Source organism: Gopherus flavomarginatus, chromosome 9 (assembly GCF_025201925.1).
Source record: "Gopherus flavomarginatus isolate rGopFla2 chromosome 9, rGopFla2.mat.asm, whole genome shotgun sequence".
Classification (NCBI taxonomy): Eukaryota; Metazoa; Chordata; order Testudines; family Testudinidae; genus Gopherus; species Gopherus flavomarginatus.
The window spans coordinates 40,168,942-40,185,454 of NC_066625.1; the positions used below are offsets into that span (position 1 = coordinate 40,168,942).

General features: G+C 47.1%; 1 protein-coding gene across 1 annotated transcript in view; it reads right to left on the bottom strand.

Moving 5' to 3' along the window:
* CCDC33 (coiled-coil domain containing 33) overlaps positions 1–16,513 on the bottom strand; it is a 334,851-nt gene that overhangs the window by 195,263 nt on the left and 123,075 nt on the right. The window contains exons 7-8 of the mRNA XM_050968177.1: positions 13,146–13,237; positions 10,335–10,455 (exon numbers count right to left, since the gene is read on the bottom strand). Coding sequence (XP_050824134.1) covers positions 10,335–10,455; positions 13,146–13,237 — 213 coding nt within the window. The remainder of the gene's footprint in view (positions 1–10,334; positions 10,456–13,145; positions 13,238–16,513) is intronic.

Genomic DNA, 16,513 nt, shown 5'->3' on the forward strand with positions numbered 1-16,513 from the left:
TATTTACTGTAATCTCTCTTCTTCCTCAGCCACTCCTCATATATATTCCTCTCTTCAATCATTGCCTCTAAATCTGCACTGTAAGCTCACTGGGGTAGAGACTTTTTCTTTGTCTTGTAAAGCACCTACCCATAATTTAGATGCTGTATAGATAAATAACTAATGAAAAGCATCAAATGTTACAAAGTATTTCCCCTGGTATTTAAAATGTACAGGTGGGGCACTGTGAGCAGATGCCATTCCCAAACACACTCCACAAAGTAAGTCCAAATGCTTCCCTGCCTGCAGTTTGGCTTTAATAACAAGCAAAAGAGGTATTAGACAACAAAGTTCAGCTTGACCCCTCTCCCCAGGCCTGCTGCTCTTCGGGTTCCTCACTCAGGACTGCTCAGACCACACCATAGGTCTTCTTTCCGCAGGGAACCACTCCCAGCTGTCTCTAATCCAGGCAAGGTAATGTGCCACCTGTCTCAGGGAGACAGTCCACTTAACTCCTTTCCAGCAGGATCAACTCCTGCTGATGGAATGGAGTGTTTCAGGCACAATACTGTTATTCAAATATAAGAGTATATTGGACCTGATTTTGCTGAGCAGCAGCAACTCTCATCACTTCCAAGGCTGGTTTTATGATGTGGACATGCTTGAGTTTTGAAACCCCAAAACTCATCTCACTGGTGTCCTCTCCCTGCTTCCAAGCATGGCATGGAGAGATGAAAGGCTGCTGTGCTAGCTACCCCATGGTGCTGTCTCAAGCCTAGATCTGCGACTCTGCACTTAAAAAGCAAGCAAGCCCACTCTTCATCCCTAATCCAGAGCTGACAGAATGGAGTGGCCATCCAACTGGCAGCCCTCCTGCAGCCTCCTCATGGGCAGGTGGAGGACTCCATCTGCACAATGCTTCTCACCCCCCAGGCCCACTAAACCCACACTGGCACATCACAGCCAACACACTGATTCAGGCAGACATCTTGTCACAATAACAGCTTCTGCCAAGAACTGCCTGGAGAAATGCAACTAAGGGGTGGGGAAGTGCTGCCTGCCTGCTGTCTAATGCTTTGGCTCTACCAGCACTGTGACATTGCACTCCATATGTTTTATGGAAATATGCTAATGAGTCTGAATATAATGTAACTGGATTGCTTTATGCAAGAGGTCTCTTGTAAGGTATCATTACAAAGCTTATAATCTACTGAGTGGGTTCATCCTATTTGTATGAATGTATCATTCTTGTATCTGAAACTAGAAATATGAAGTACTACTCTGAGGTCCTATTGTAATTATGCAAACTGTGAGCCATTAATGGTGGCTTAGGACCTTGATGGCTCCCATTGACTAGGACAATTGGTTGTGAATGGGTTTATTTACCTGCAAGCCTTCCTGTGTACATGACATGGGTAATGAAGAATGAGGTCTTACAGTGACATGTGACCATGTCACATGATACTGGAATCCATCTTAAACCTGGTGCTTTTCCATTTAGAAGGAGGAGTGGGGACCCAGAGAGATGAAGGATTCCTGCCTTGTGCCAAAGCTATAAAAGGGGGTGGAACAGGACAAAGGGGATGCCAGTCATGAAAAATCCCCTAGTTACCACCTGAGCTGGAACTAGCAAGGGCTGTAATGGGGAAAGGATTGGGCCCAGACGAGGAAGGAGTCTAGTCTGGGAAAGAAGCTTATTGGAACATCTGTGAGAGTGAGATTTACCTGTATTCAGTTTCTTAATGCATTAGGCTTAGACTTGTGTGTTTTGTTTCATTTTGCTTGGTAACTTACTTTGTTCTGTCTGTTATTACTTGAAACCACTTAAATCCTACTTTTTATACTTAATAAAATCACTTTTGTTTATTAATTAAGCCAGGATAAGTGATTAATACCTGGGGGAGCAAACAGCTGTGCATATCTCTCTATCAGTGTTATAGAGGGCAGACAATTTATGAGTTTACCCTGTATAAGCTTTATACAGAGTAAAACAGATTTATTTGGGAGTTGGGTGTCTGGGTGCTGGAGACAGGAATACTTGGTGAGCTGTTTTTGGGTAAGTCTGCAGCTTTGGGGGCGTGGTTCAGACCCTGAGTCTGTACTGCAGCAGGCTAGCATGTCTGGCTCAACAAGACAGGGTTCTGAAGTCCCAATCTGCCAAAGAAAATGGACCCAGAGGTAGTTTTAGCACATCAGATCAGTCCCGAGGGAGTCTGTGACCGAAACTGTCAGAAGCACAATGGTTAACTCCTTGTGATAAGGAGATCTCAAGCAGAGCAGATCAAAAGCAAAGTTTTTGGCATAGGCAGAGAGTCACAGAGGTATCTAACGCCAAGGAGGTCATGTGTACAAAGCCTTCCACCTCCAACACTCTCCCTGTGAGTGTGACTGGCTCAGAATTCCCAGGCCAACAAAAACATTGTGACGGCTCCAGGAAAGCTGAGTAAATTGCAAGCTTCTTTATGCCAGAATTAGGTTGCAGTTAGACTAGGGAAAAGAGCCCCTGAAAGCAGATTTGAGTTTAAAAAGGAGAAACCCTCCAAACACTGGACAGCCACAGAATTATTTCAGGGAAGTTCTAGCCTTTGTTGGACAGGAGGTCAGATGGTGCCCAGCCTTATTACACAGGAGGGCCACATAAATCTAAGCACAGCCTTATGTGGGCCAAACAGATTCCTTATATTTTAATGAGATTTAAAGTCATCTGAATTGATTTTTATTTTATGTTCAGCTTGTTTTGTATGTATTTAAATAGGTTGTTTCTATGTACAGTATAGTGTGTTGAAGCAGGCTACGGGCCTTAAGAAAATGCTCTGGTGGGCTGTGTACGGCCCGTGTGGCGTAGATTGGGCACCCCTGAACTAGATCACATTGTTCCTTTCTGGCCTTGGAATCTATGAATCCAACGGGAAGGTCTAAAACACACAAGCATAGGAATGGATGGAAACTCAGAGTTAAATGAACTCCAGGATAACCTTAACTCTGCTCCCAGAAACCTACCTCCTTATGCGCCAGCCACATAAGGAATACAAGTACTGCAGTGACTGTTGCTGACATTGCAGACTGGGGTACAATTCTGTTGATGGGAATTGGGTATCCAGTTTCCTTGGGTGCCTTTGAAAAGCCCAAATACCAGGGCTAATGACACCCACAGGAAACCCAATCACCTATCATGAGGGGACTCTATTGGGTAGGTGTGATGGGGGCTGGATAGCTCTTTGCAGGAGGCTGTTTGGCCAGGAAAGAAGCATGCCCCGGGCAGTGATACATATAGAGCAGGTGGGTGGTGCACAAACTAGTATGGGGCAGCGTATAGCAGGGTGAGATATGGTTCCGATCACCCTCATTGAAGACGCATGGTGGAATGGCTGTATTATAATTAGGACCAGTGTGGGGATGTTGAGTGGAATGCCCTTTTAGAAGGGCACCATAACACTTACACCCAGGATAAGGGAACTCAGCAAAGGTTGAAAAGAAAATGATCGAAGTTTTCAGGTCAGAAAAGCTGAACTGAAGAGGTGACTTTGATCGTAAAAAGTCACAAGCATTCCACCAAACAGGTATTCCTTGTCAGGAGTCAGGTTAGAGTTCAGGTTTTGAATCACCTTCCCCATCAATTCAGCAGAGGTACCTGTGCCCAGATGGAGAGAGTCCCCTGTCTTGCAGCAGTGTCATGGACCCATGGGCAGTTAGCAGGGTACTGGAGCAAGCCAGAAAGGGTTAACCATGAAACAAATGCTGCCTGAAGTCCCAAAAGCTGTGAGTAAAGAGGCATGTGTCAGACTGCTGCCTGGCTAAAGATGAATCAGGAGTCTTTGTCTGAGGATACTAATGGGAAATGACAGGCGAGATGACATGCTGGGATGGCAGAATTATCAAATATGATTAGCTACCACATACATTCACACAGGGAAAGCCATTAACCTCTGCAACCGGAGTAACTGCCCTCCTCCTCCAGCCCCTCCTCAAGGCCCTTCAGAGTGCAGTGGATCTACAATGCATAGATTATTGCCATGGGGCTTGTGATGGAACTGATAGGATTTCTGCTCCCCTTAAAGAAGGAGACGAGATGCTGACGGTTGCACTGACCCTTATGTCCAGATCTGCCATGTGGGGGAGGGGAAGATGCTGTTTTTCTCCCCTCTGCCCCTGTCTGGAACCAAAACAGAAAGCGCCTTTGATGAATACGTTTCTGAAGGTCTAGGCACACAATCTCAAGCTGGATGGCTTCTGACTGGCAGCCCTGCTCACGCCCTGCACTGCAGCACTGAGACACTCCAAGAGCCGCTGGACCACCTATTCTCTTAACTCCACCTCTGCCATGGGAGGAGTTTATGAGCTGGCCCTGATGATCTGCAGAAAGAAATAGCATTTCGGGCTTATGCAGAGGAACACAGTCATTTTGCTGCACACTGGATCTTCACAAGCTGGGGAGAAGATGTGAAGCAGGAAAGGAGAGTCAGAGAGTTTCTCGTCAGACAAGGCCACAGCCAGGATCCCCTAGGCAAGAACAAAGGGTATGCACTTTCCTACAGTAAAACGTAAGGCACCAACCAAGGATAAGAAGGAGTCTGCTGCAGGGGAGGGAGTCCCATGATGGCAAAGGGGAGATAAAGCTGGTCTCTGCAGCCCAGAGATGCTCTAGAGATGACCTTCAGCAATCATTGTGTATTCTTCTTCTGTCAGAGGTGGGTCAGAACCAAGGCACAAGATCCACTCCCCCACCCCCCCCAAATTTCTGACTGTTTCTAATTCAGATCTGAACACTGTGGCTTGAGTCCCTCCTGTTTACTTTGGGGTGGTGAAAGCTAGAATAGGGCGGTGGCTATGGACAGTGTTAAGCTGTTCTCAAGGGAGCTGACTGCAGCTAGAGAAGACTAGATTTTGCCGTCAGCTCAGAAGATGATAGGCTATTGTTTATACCATGATTCAGCAGGGAGGCGGAAGCACCCCAGTCTAAGAACTGAGTCTGCTGAAAGGTCTAAGTTACCAGAGGAACCGTACTCAAATCTGGAGCCAGGAAATGCATTACAGTCCTAAGGCACAGGCCAAGAACATCAAAGGGCTTGCTGAGGTTCCCTAGCTAGGCTGAAGTTCGAGCACCTGGCTGGTGGGATCAGGCAGTAGTGCATGAGCTGAAGCAGTGTGAAGCTGGGCCAGCATGTACCAAAGAGAAGGCTCTGCCAAAGCTACCACAAAGAGACAGTGGTTAGGGGCACAGCCTGGAATGAGATGTAGAATAGATGTATCATTCCAATCACAACAGAAAGGGGGCTGGCACCCCAGAGCCTAGCCCCCAAGTGAAATGAGTTTGACAAGTTTCACTCAGGCTCCTGTCAGTGGATATCCCAAAGATACCCACCCAGTTGGCAATGACTGTCTGCTCAGGAGATGTGGCTGTTACTCATGGGAGAGCTATATGGGCATCATTTCAGACTTAGCCTTGATTAGTGCCCTAGTAAACTGCCAAGCAAAATGCCACCTACATGAGCTCTCATTGCATGCGTATTTACAGCCTTGTGCTTTAACTCATGCCCTGCTTGGGCACTCAGGTGATGGAAAGATATACGAAGTCTGATTAAAGGAAAAGGGGGTGGGGGGAATTCCCTTTGTGGGAGGGTCCCAGAGCCCAGGCCATAGCCTGAGCCTGAACAATGACACTGCAATTTTATAGCTCCACGAGCTCAAGCCAGCTGACATGGACCAGCCATGAGTGTTTCATTGCAGTGCAGACAGACCCTAACTCCACTTCCTCCATGAGAAGGAAGAATTCTGTGACTCCAACCCCTTGGGAGGATCTCATGGTGGAAGAGAGGCAGTCAGCAAGAGCCAGACCTCCAGCTGGGAACAAAAGTGCCTTGTGTAGCGCTGGGTGGAGAAAGGTCATCCTGATTTGGGAGGATTGCGAGATTTCAAAATTGGGTTTTGTTCCCATTTGGAACAAACATAAAACATTCAAAATTCTCTGTGAGACAGCTGCCCAGAGCCCTGACAGACCACAGGGGAAATGGGGGGTGGGAGAGAGCTGGAGAGTGTGGGAGCCAGGCAAGAAGTGAGGAGTCTGGGAGCCCTGGCTCTTGGACCATTTACCCAGTGGGCTGCTCCAGAGCCAGGGACCCTGGAAGCCCAGGCCAACTGTTGCGGAGCAGGACAGGAAAGCAGGCTGATATCCATCAGAAGCCTGGCTGATTTCTCTCAGAATCCCACTGAATTTAGCCTATTCCTCTGGAACATTTCCATTTTGATGAATCAGCAGATTCCAATGGAGAAAATGTTTCATCAAAATGTTTTGACCAGTTCTAGGCTTAAGCTTTATCTAAAGGTCCTATGTGATGAGTCAGAGCTGGTGAACCAATCTATCTAGGTACTATAGGGCTTTCATCATTGTAGGATCTGAGCACTTCACATTCATTATTATCCTCATAGCCCTCCTGTGAGGAGGGAAGGATTATCCCTGTCTCAGAGGTGGGAAACTGAGGTACAGGGCAGAGTAAGGCCTTGCCCAAGGTCACAGAGCAGGTTGGTGATTGAACCACTACTGCTATCAGTGAATGGAGTTACTTCTTTTGCTCAGGTGTTGGCCCGTGGGATCCAGGGAGGCGAAGAGAGGCATTATAAGCCTAACTCCTACAGTGGTTCTCAAACTTTTTTTTTTGTGGACCACTTGAAAATTGCTGAGAGTCTCAGCAGACCACTTAATGATCTTTCCAAATGTTGTTTGTACCATTAGCTAACTATTGTAAAGCGCTTTGGATAAAAGTGCTATATTAAAAAAAAAAACTTAAGAACTAACTTTTTTGTTCGATAGATAAAAGCACACAACTCATATTTTAATATCAGTAGTCTTACCTTTCTAATGCTACCTTTCTAAGTCTTACCTTTCTAACCTGTCATGGCAGCCCTGGAGCTGGGAAGGAGCGGGGTCTCTCTCTCCCCCCCTGCAGCAGCCTCCATGCTGGGGCTGGGAAGGAGGAGGGTCTCTCCCTCGCCACACCAGCCACAGAGCTAAGGCTGGGAAGGAGGGCTGTCTCTCCTTGCAGCCACAACCCTGGAGCTGAGGAAAGTCATCTCTTTCTCCGGCCAGCGCAGCCCTGCATGTCCCAAATTCCCCTGACTCCTCTCTTTTCACCCCACTGCCCCCTCCCACCTGCAACCTATTCCTCCCAAGGCTACCACCTCACCTTATATGTGCATTTTCTCTAGGGTCCAGGCACCTAATTAGTGGAGCCACACCTGCATGGCTACACTAATTCAGTCAGTGGCCTTCATTCTCTTGTTTGCAGCCACCCAGTAATGCACCTTAGAGGGAACTATCTGCGGACCACCTGAATGGAGCTCACGGACCACCATTTGAGAACCTCTGTCCTAGAATAACCTGACTGGTGTGAATACTTGTGGTTACCCATTCATAATCCCCTATCGAGACAGATTCTTGCCCCTGTTCTGACCCTTTGCATTGCTGAGTATAAGGAAGCCATAATGGCTCTCTCCTCTAAGACAGGCCCCAGTGAGCAAAGTTTGCTAGAAGGGAGAAAGGCTGAGGGGGATGAGAGAGAAAAGCCAGTTTCAAGGTTCTAGGAAGGTCTTCCGGGAAACAGCAGAGTGAAGACAAGAGGAAGGTTTGAAGAGAAGCAAAGGCAGGAAGGGAGTTAGTCCAGCAGGAAATGGTTGAATTGAATCATTTATGCTATTGTATTTGGGCACCCCTGCCTTTTGGTAGCCACTGGAACCACCCACCACTGAATGCCAGTCAGTACTTCCATCATCAGCCACCTTCTCCAGAGACTTACAGAACTTGAGACTTGAGCATTAGCCCAAGGGAGACCCATCAGTTCACACCTAGAGGATATTTATTGATTTATACAAATCTGAAGAAAATAATTTTTGACTGCCTCTTGAATGTAGAAAGGGAAAGAAGAGACACTGCTCTGGCTGGGGAGTTTTGTTTGCTCCTCCATCTACACCAGACTTATCCCCTTAAAACTGCCCACCTTCTATTTCTATCTTCTCCCCTCTGGCTCCCATTTCCATTGTATGAGCACCTGACAACACCCTGTGAAGTATGCTAGTGCTAGTATCTCCATTTTGCAGATATGGCATTGAGACACAGAGAAACTCAGGCCCAGATCCTCAAAGTTAGACATCTGAGGATCTGGGCCTGAGTGACTTTCTGAGGTCACACAGGGAGCCAGTGCAGAGCAAGGAACTGAATACAGATCTCCCGCTTACTAGACCATGCTTCCTCCTTCTGCCTGAGCTGGACCTATTCTCTGGATAAACAGAGGCCATCAGTCTCCAGGGCTCCAAAACCAGCCCCTTTCACCAGCAGGAAATTGATTTTTCCACAGAATTTAAGTAAATTTTAATGAATGAAATGTATTAGTGATTTTTTGGATAGCCCATAGCCTAGTGGGTATTTAGCATGTCGTTGGTTCCCCTAAGTAATGTTTTATTTATATTCTCCCTGAATGTGTTGATACAGTGTGCCTTAGAACATGCTGAGGAGTAAATACAAAGAAAATTCAATAAGAAAGAAAGACATTGCCATCTGCGTGTTGTAATACATGTGGTATCTGTTCTTTAGAACATTCTCAGCCATGTTTAAAATATTAGCTCTTCATGTCATAATGTTGCTGGATGCATGTTTTCCATACATGACCCTAGGTTAACTCCTTAAGTCCCATTGCCATACAGGCTTTAGATGTGAGTCTTAATACACTGCTGACAGACTCTAAAGAGGTGTAGGATCATGCAGGAGCAGTTTGATGGCTGTATATCAAATATCCAGTGGGTAACTTAGCATATGTCTATACAGCAAGGAGGATCCCACAACAGCAAATCTCAAACCCTGGTCTACTGACTGGGCTTAATTACTGTACTAAAAATAGCTTTGGAGGGGTTTGGGCTTGGGCTGGATCTTGGGCTCTGAAGCCCAACCCCCTGCCCTTGGCTTCACAGCCCAAGTACAAACATCCACAAAGCTATTTTTAGTGCAAGCCCTGTGAATCTGAGTCTGTAGACATGAGCTCTGAGGCTCATTGCTAGGGGATCCTGCTTGCTGTATAGATGTACCATGAGTGGTTAGTTCTGCAACATCTCTTCAGGGCAGGTCCAGGTGTATTGGGCTCCTGGGCACAGCAGTTCCCATTGGGTCATGCCTATGTCCATGGTCAGAGCTTGGCACAAAAATGTCCCAACATCCATGACTAAAGCCCTGTCTCACTGGTGTTCTCATAGAAACCAAAGATAGGTACCACCCATTCCCCTGATGAAATATTCCAATCCAAAAAGAAACATTTCCTTGGCACCAGCTAGGAGTAAGGATTACATTTGTGTACCTCACCGAGGTGTGCTGGGCGCTGTACAGAACAAACAGAAGGACAAGCTCCTTGCCTGATAGCTTATGCTCTAATTTTAGACATGATCAGTGGGGTAACAGGCTCTCAGGGGAGGATCAGGGTGGGAAGAAGAAGAAGAAGAAGGACAACAGTGACAAGATCATGTGGTTACTCAGTGCAGGCAAGTGCCGCCCACGGTGCTCAGTAATGAGCCACTGGTAAGAAAGGCAATATTGGAACTGTAAGCAGATTTGCTGACAATTTCCCTCCACAAACAGGTTTTTTAGCAGCAGAAATCATCATGTATTGTCCTTGGCTTGAATCTGTGAAGCCTTGTGCAAAAGCCACCTTTCGCATGTGAAACTTGCTTTAGATGAAATTCATCCCTGTGCACACAGCCAAAATGCCTGGGGCTGGACTCCTACTTAGGCATCATAATAAGGGCCACACTTTCCACCACTGCTTAGTCCCCAGTAGTTCCCACTGTGATGTTGATGAGCAGATTGTCTAAAGCGTTCAGCAGATGGACCCAAAGAGTGAGATCTGCCTAAAATCTGGCCATGTACTTTTGGTGGCCAAAACTCACCAGCTGGAAACTAATAATAATTTGGGAAAGGGGAAGGAAGATACAGACGAAAGTTCTGGTTTTCTTTCTTGTATGATTAATGCTGTTAAATAGATGTATTTAGACATTTGGCAAGGAGGGCTGCAATACATATACATACCCACCAGCCAGGCCTTGATTCCAGCTCCTGCCAGACAAGGGGAGATGCAGGAATTAGGTTGCAGTGCAGTAAAAAGGCTGGGGACAAAAGGAGACAAGGAAAAAAGAGGGGAACAAATGCTTTACTAGCACTGATTCCATTTCTAATCTCCAAGCAGCACTACCTTTGGCACCAGCTCCGTGCAGCATCCTCGAGGTGAGGCAATCCATGTCATATCTTAGTGCTGCAGCACATGGCTCCCTCCTCCATTCTGGCAGGAGCAGGAATGCTTAAAGACACATTGCCTCCCTACCTGGGGATATCCTTGGTTGGAGACTCGGGGAACATCGAACACCACCATGGAGGGGTCTGGAAACGTGACGGTGGTTAAATCAACCGCAGGAGAGGCAGAGGGCCGCATCTTCATGGCTTTTCTGTGATGGGAGGGAGAGTGGTCAGGTATTCTGCGAGACATTTAAAGATAGTAGGTGACTGCTCTGTATCCCTCTGTTTATCCACAAAGAATGGACATGGACTAGTGGACTCTGCTACACTCTGGCACATAATATTTGAGGTGTGCCCAGTTTTGAAGTGAGTTAGTGCTTTCTTGGCAGGGTGTTACTTGTGAATGGAATGCATGTAACATGCAGATTGTGGAAAGGCAATAAGATGTAAAGCCTTCGCAGATATTTTCATAGTCAAAATCAGGGGCGGCAGGTTATATGGGCTCAAGGTGCTCAAGCACCAGGAATATTCAAGGCTGGGGGCTGTGCTCCATCAGTATTTGGAGCTGGGTTTCTCCCCTGGCCCTGCCTGGAGCATTCCCTGCCCCCCCGGGAGCATCGTCCCCCCAGCCTGGAAAAAAACTCCCCCCCCCAAAAAAAAAACAAAATGAAAAACAGCCGCTGCCTCTCTCCCTTGCTTGTGCTGTCTGCTGCCTAAGGCTATAGAGATCAGCGGCTGGCAGCCTCTTGGAGCACTGGGGGAGGGGAAGAGGCACATATGTGCTTGGGAGCTTTCTCTCCTACCCCCCAGCACCCACCTGGAGGAGACACCAAAGGGACTTCCGGCCAGGAGATGGACATCTGGGGTGGACCTCACTCACCTGAGCAGCTCTGAGGCTTTGGTGAGGTTTGACTCTGTGACCCCACCCCCCTGCAGCCCCCACTCCTGCCCAATGCTGGGCAAGGGGCAGCCCCATCCAGTGAGACAAGGGTGAGGGGCATCAGGGGAGGAAAGAAGCCACATGTGACAGCAGTCTGCCCCCTCGCTCCCACCCTGCAGTCCCCACTCCTGCCCCATGCCAGGCAAGGGGCAGTCCCATCCCCCATCCTCAGTGAGGCTATGGTGAAGGGCAGCAGCAGAGGAGGCCACACATGATGGCAAACCCCTCCCCCTCCGGTACCCACCATTGGGGAGGCGAGTGGGCTTTCCGGACCTGAGAGAATCCTAGGAGCATGTGCAGTGACCGTGGGGCAGAGTGAGTGTGCTGCGGGGGTGGGGGTGGGGAAGGGAGGAGAGGAGGGATCCCTCCCCTGGAGCTTGCTGCTGCCAGTAAGGGTGGGGGGGGGGGGGAAAGAGTCCTCTCTGGCCCTAACCCTGAGGCAGCCTGTCTGCATCCCAAGGTCCTTATCCCCAGCCCTGCCCCACCCCAGAGCCTCTGCCCCTAGCACCCCAACTCTGAGCACCCTCCTGCATTGTGAACCCCTCATCCCCAGCCCCACCCCAGAGTCCTCATTTGAGGGGAAGAATGTGCAACTTAAATTTGGTGGTCAGTTTGGAGTATCATGTTTAGCACAATACTTGATTATTTTCCACCCTTTAAAGTATATAACTAGTCATATACAGGTGTTACAAAGTGGGAATGTTCTTAATGTTGTCTCTGAATACTGTGTAGGTGCCTCAGTTTCCCCTATGTATTTCTCAAGGATCAAGATGGTGGAATAAGGGGGTGTGATTGCTGTAGTGCCCTAGAGTGCCAGTGTGATGCCGTCTGCACAGAGAATGGCTGAAATCTTGTCTCCGAGCAACTGATGGCCTGGGCCGCTCTCCTACAAGGTGCGAACTGAAAGTGTTGGAGAACAAAGATCAAGTGGCCTCCTAATGCCTGGAAAAGAGACAAAGGCCAGAGGAGAGAGAGTGTCAGTGCCTGTGCGGACTTCCGGGAAGCACATGGTGTGGAAGGGTATGCTGGGATGCTTTGGAACTACTCCATACAGAGCCACTCAGGACTCTGGGGGAGCCTCCTCTCTGAGCATACTGTCTCCTCTCTGAGCATACAGTCTCCAGTGCAAGAAGCGTACACCTTCCTGGGTCTGACCTCAGCATTCAGCATGCCCTTCCACACCATACGCTTTCCTCAGTGAGCCCTGCACCCCAACTCCGCAGTCAGATGTGACTCTCAGCCAGCTGGTAAAAAAAACCAAGGTTTATTAGGTGACAGGAACAGTCTAAAACAGAGCTTGTAGGTACAGAAAACAGGACCCCTCAGTCAGGTCCATCTTGGAGGGTAGGGAGCCTAGACCCAAGTTCTGGGCCTCTCCCCATTTCCCCAGCCAGCTCCAAACTGACACTCCCTCCTCTGGCCTTTGTGTCTCTTCTGGACAAGGAGGCCACCTGATCTCTTTGTCTCCAACACCTTCAGTTGGTACCTTGCAGGGGAAACTGAGGGACCCACACAGTATTCAGAGAAAACATTAAGAACATTCTCACTTTGTCACAACAGGTGCAACAAAAAAAAAAAAAAAAAGATACCATATATTGAAACAGGCAAGTGCTGCTTCTGACTTTCCACTTTTAATTGACCCTTGTAATCTTGTGGTGCTGACATGTTATAGCTTCATTTTATATCAGCTTACAGGTCAGGAGTGGGGGATGTGGGGGGACACCACCATTTTGGGCACCACCAAAAATTATACAAACCTGCCGCCTTGATCAAAATAGAACTGTGCTTTAAAATCCTGCTGCTTCCATTCAAACCCTGGCTACCCCCAGTAGAGTGTGTACCATACATATCCTGACACTTCCAGCACACCTCTGAAATATGTTCTTGCGCCCATGCTAGCAGCTGCTCAGCCTCTTTATTCCTGTATGACTGGCAGGGTGCCCCTTGTCCCCTACTCGCCTGTATGCATTAAAGTTGTTCACCACTCTGGCAATGGCTACGATAGGACCTTGGGAATCGGCTAGAGGATTCTTCATTCCCTGGAGGAAAACCTAAAAGCCAAGGAAAGAGCAAGGTTAATACCAAGCAACAGTGAGTGGGCATGGCACCATCTTGGCAGAGGAATGAGGGTGCAGCCTAGGAACACAATAATGCAGCCAGCCTAGCACAGAGGAACAGACTGATCCTGCCACCTCTCAAAGGGGACAAAGCTCAGCCAGCTCTTGGGAATCGTGAATTGTGCTACATCATGCTCAACAAGGTGGGGCTGGAGAAAGCTTTTTTTGGCAGGTATAAACTGAAATCAATTTGAGAATAGCTTGTTAGATTCCCACTGGCAGCTCTGAGCTGTTGTCTTTTTCCAAGGCCATCTGCCCATCTCTTTCCTAGCTGAGTGCACAGTGAAGTGATACAGATAGTGTTGTGACATCATGAGCACTTTCATGGCAAGAGGCTATCCTGTCCCGATTTCAGAATTATGAAATCACTGGCTTGCAGTGCATCAGCATTGCTGCATGCAGGGCCCAGCACTGGAACAGCGGGGGGTGTTACAGGGCAGGATTGGCATACATGGGCTGAACTGGACAGGAATGTAACAGCAGGGCTGGGTTAAGGGGCACAGGCAGAGTAGTGGGTGGGAAGCCTGCCCAGCACCTGCCCATGCTCTACATGGCTCTTATAATGGCACATCACTTTCATGAGCACCCAGTTCAGCCAGCAACTCAGCTGCTGGCTGCCATGCCCTGGCAACTCCCTGCAGGCATCTTCCTACAATGTCTGCAGAGCAGACTGAGGGGCAGACTGAGGACAAGGTGCATTGTACTAATAACAGCCCCACCCCAGGGGATGAAATAACCCCACCCTGAACCATTCAGGCTTGGGCTCAGGTGTACTCTATCCGCTCCCTACTGCCCTCAGGGCAGCCAGAAATGTTCTGCTATGTCAAAACTTGCCAGAGAACGAAGAACCTGAAACCGAGGGCCTGCTCACAAGCCTCCGTCAAGAGCAGAAAGACTCAGAAGGCATCAGGGGCAAGGAAATAGATTTGGAGACATATGAGCACTCATGAAAAATAGTCCCACTGTAGGGTTCTAGAGCACAGTTGATAAAAATCTATATAGAATAGATCACGTGAATTTGAAAAGCAGATAGCCAAACACTCAAAAACAGCAATTTTTTTTAAATACATCAGAAGCAGAAAGCCTACTAAACAATCGATCAGTGAGGCCACTGGATGATCAAGGTGCTAAAGGAGCACTCAAGGAAGACAAGGCTGTTGCAAAAAAATTAATTTAGCTTCTCTGCAGTGAAGACTGATGCAGAGGAGCTGAGGGAGATTCCCACACCTGAGCCATTCTTTTTATAGAATCATAGAAGATTAGGGTTGGAAGAGACCTCAGGAGGTCATCTAATCCAACCTCCCACTCAAAGCAGGACCAACCCCAACTAAATCATCCCAGTCAGGGCTTTGTCAGGCTGGGCCTTAAAATCCTCTCGGGATGGAGGTTCCACCACCTCCCTAGGTATTGCAGTGCTTCACCACCCTCCTAGTGAAATAGTTTTTCCGAATATCCAACCTGCACCTCCCCCACTGCAACTTGAGACCATTGCTTCTTTTGTTTAGGTGACAAATCTGAGGAACTATCCCAGAGGGCAAAGAGTCCTGTGGCACCTTATAAACTAACAGACGTATTGGAGCATGAGCTTTTGTGGGTGAATACCCACTTTGTCGGATGCAGAGTGAGGTGTCATTAGATGAGGTTTTCTAACAAACTGATAAATTAAACGGCAATAAGTAACCAGGACAAGATGGTATTCATCCAAGAGTTCTGAAGGAACTCAAATATGAAACAGTGGAACTACTAACTGTGATATGTAACCTATCATTTAAATCAGCTTCTATATCACATGACTGAAGGGAAGCTAATGTGACAATTTTTTAAAAGGGCTCCAAAGAGGATCTTGGAAAAATTACAGGTTGGTAAGCCTGACTTCTGTACCAGGCAAACTACTTGAAACTATAGTAAAGAACAGAATTATCAGATACATAGATGAACATAATTTGTTGGGGTAAGTCAATATGGCTTTTGTAAAGGGAAATCATACCTCACTATCCATTAGAATTCTTTGAAGGTGTCAAAAAACATGTGGACAAGGGTGATCCAGGGGATATAGTGTACTTGGACTTTCAGAAAGCTTTGACCAGGTCCCTCAAAGACTCTTAAGTAAAAGCTGATTACTACATACAAGAGGTTCTCTCATGGATCAGTAACTGGTTAAAAGATAGGAATCGAAGGGTAGGAATAAATGGTCAGTTTTCACAGACAGAAGTAGATAATGAGTGAAGTAAATAGTGCAGTCCTCAAGGTATCTGTACTGAGACCAGTGCTGTTCAACATATTGATTAATGATCTGGGAGAAAAAGGGTAAACAATGAGGTGGCAAAATGTGCAGATGATGCAAGATTATTCAAGATAGTCAAATCCAAAGCAGACTGAAGAATTACAAAGGGAGCTCACAAAACTGGGTGACTGGGCAACAAAATGGCAGATGAAATTCAAAGTCGATAAATGCAAAGTAATTTGTGTTGCAAAAAATTCCAACTATACATAAAAATGAGGGGATCTAAATTAGATATTACGACTCAAGAAAGCTATATTGGAGTCTTTGTGGATAGTTCTCTGAAAACTTCCATTCAATTTGCAGCAGCAGTCAAAAAAGCTAAGAGAATGTTAGGAATGATTAGGAAAGGGATAGACAGAAAATATCATAATGCCACTATATAAATCCAAGGTATACTCACACCTTGAATACTTCGTACAGTTCTGGTCATCCCATCTCAAAAAGATATTAGAATTGGAGAAGGTTTATAGAAGGGCAACAAAAATGATTAATGGTATGAAACAGCTTCCGTACGAGATATTTTAAAAAGACTGAAATTTTTCAGCTTGGAAAAGAGACAACTAAGGGGGAACACGATACAGGTCTATAAAAATCACAAATGGGGTATAGAAAGTGAATAAGGAAATCTTATTTATTCCTTCACGTAAAAGAACCAGGGGTCACCCAATGAAATTAATAGGCAGCGGGTTTTATACAAACAGAAGGAAGTACTTCACACAACACAGTCAACCTGTGGAACTCATTGCCAGCAGATGTTGTGAAGGCCAAAACTATAATGGGTTTCAAAAAATAATTAGATAAGTTCCTGGAGGATCGGTTCATCAATGGCTATTAGCCAAGATGGTCAGGGATGCAACCCCATGCTCTGAGTGTCCCTAAACTCAGACTGCCAGAAGCTGGGAGTGGACGACAAGGGATGGATCACT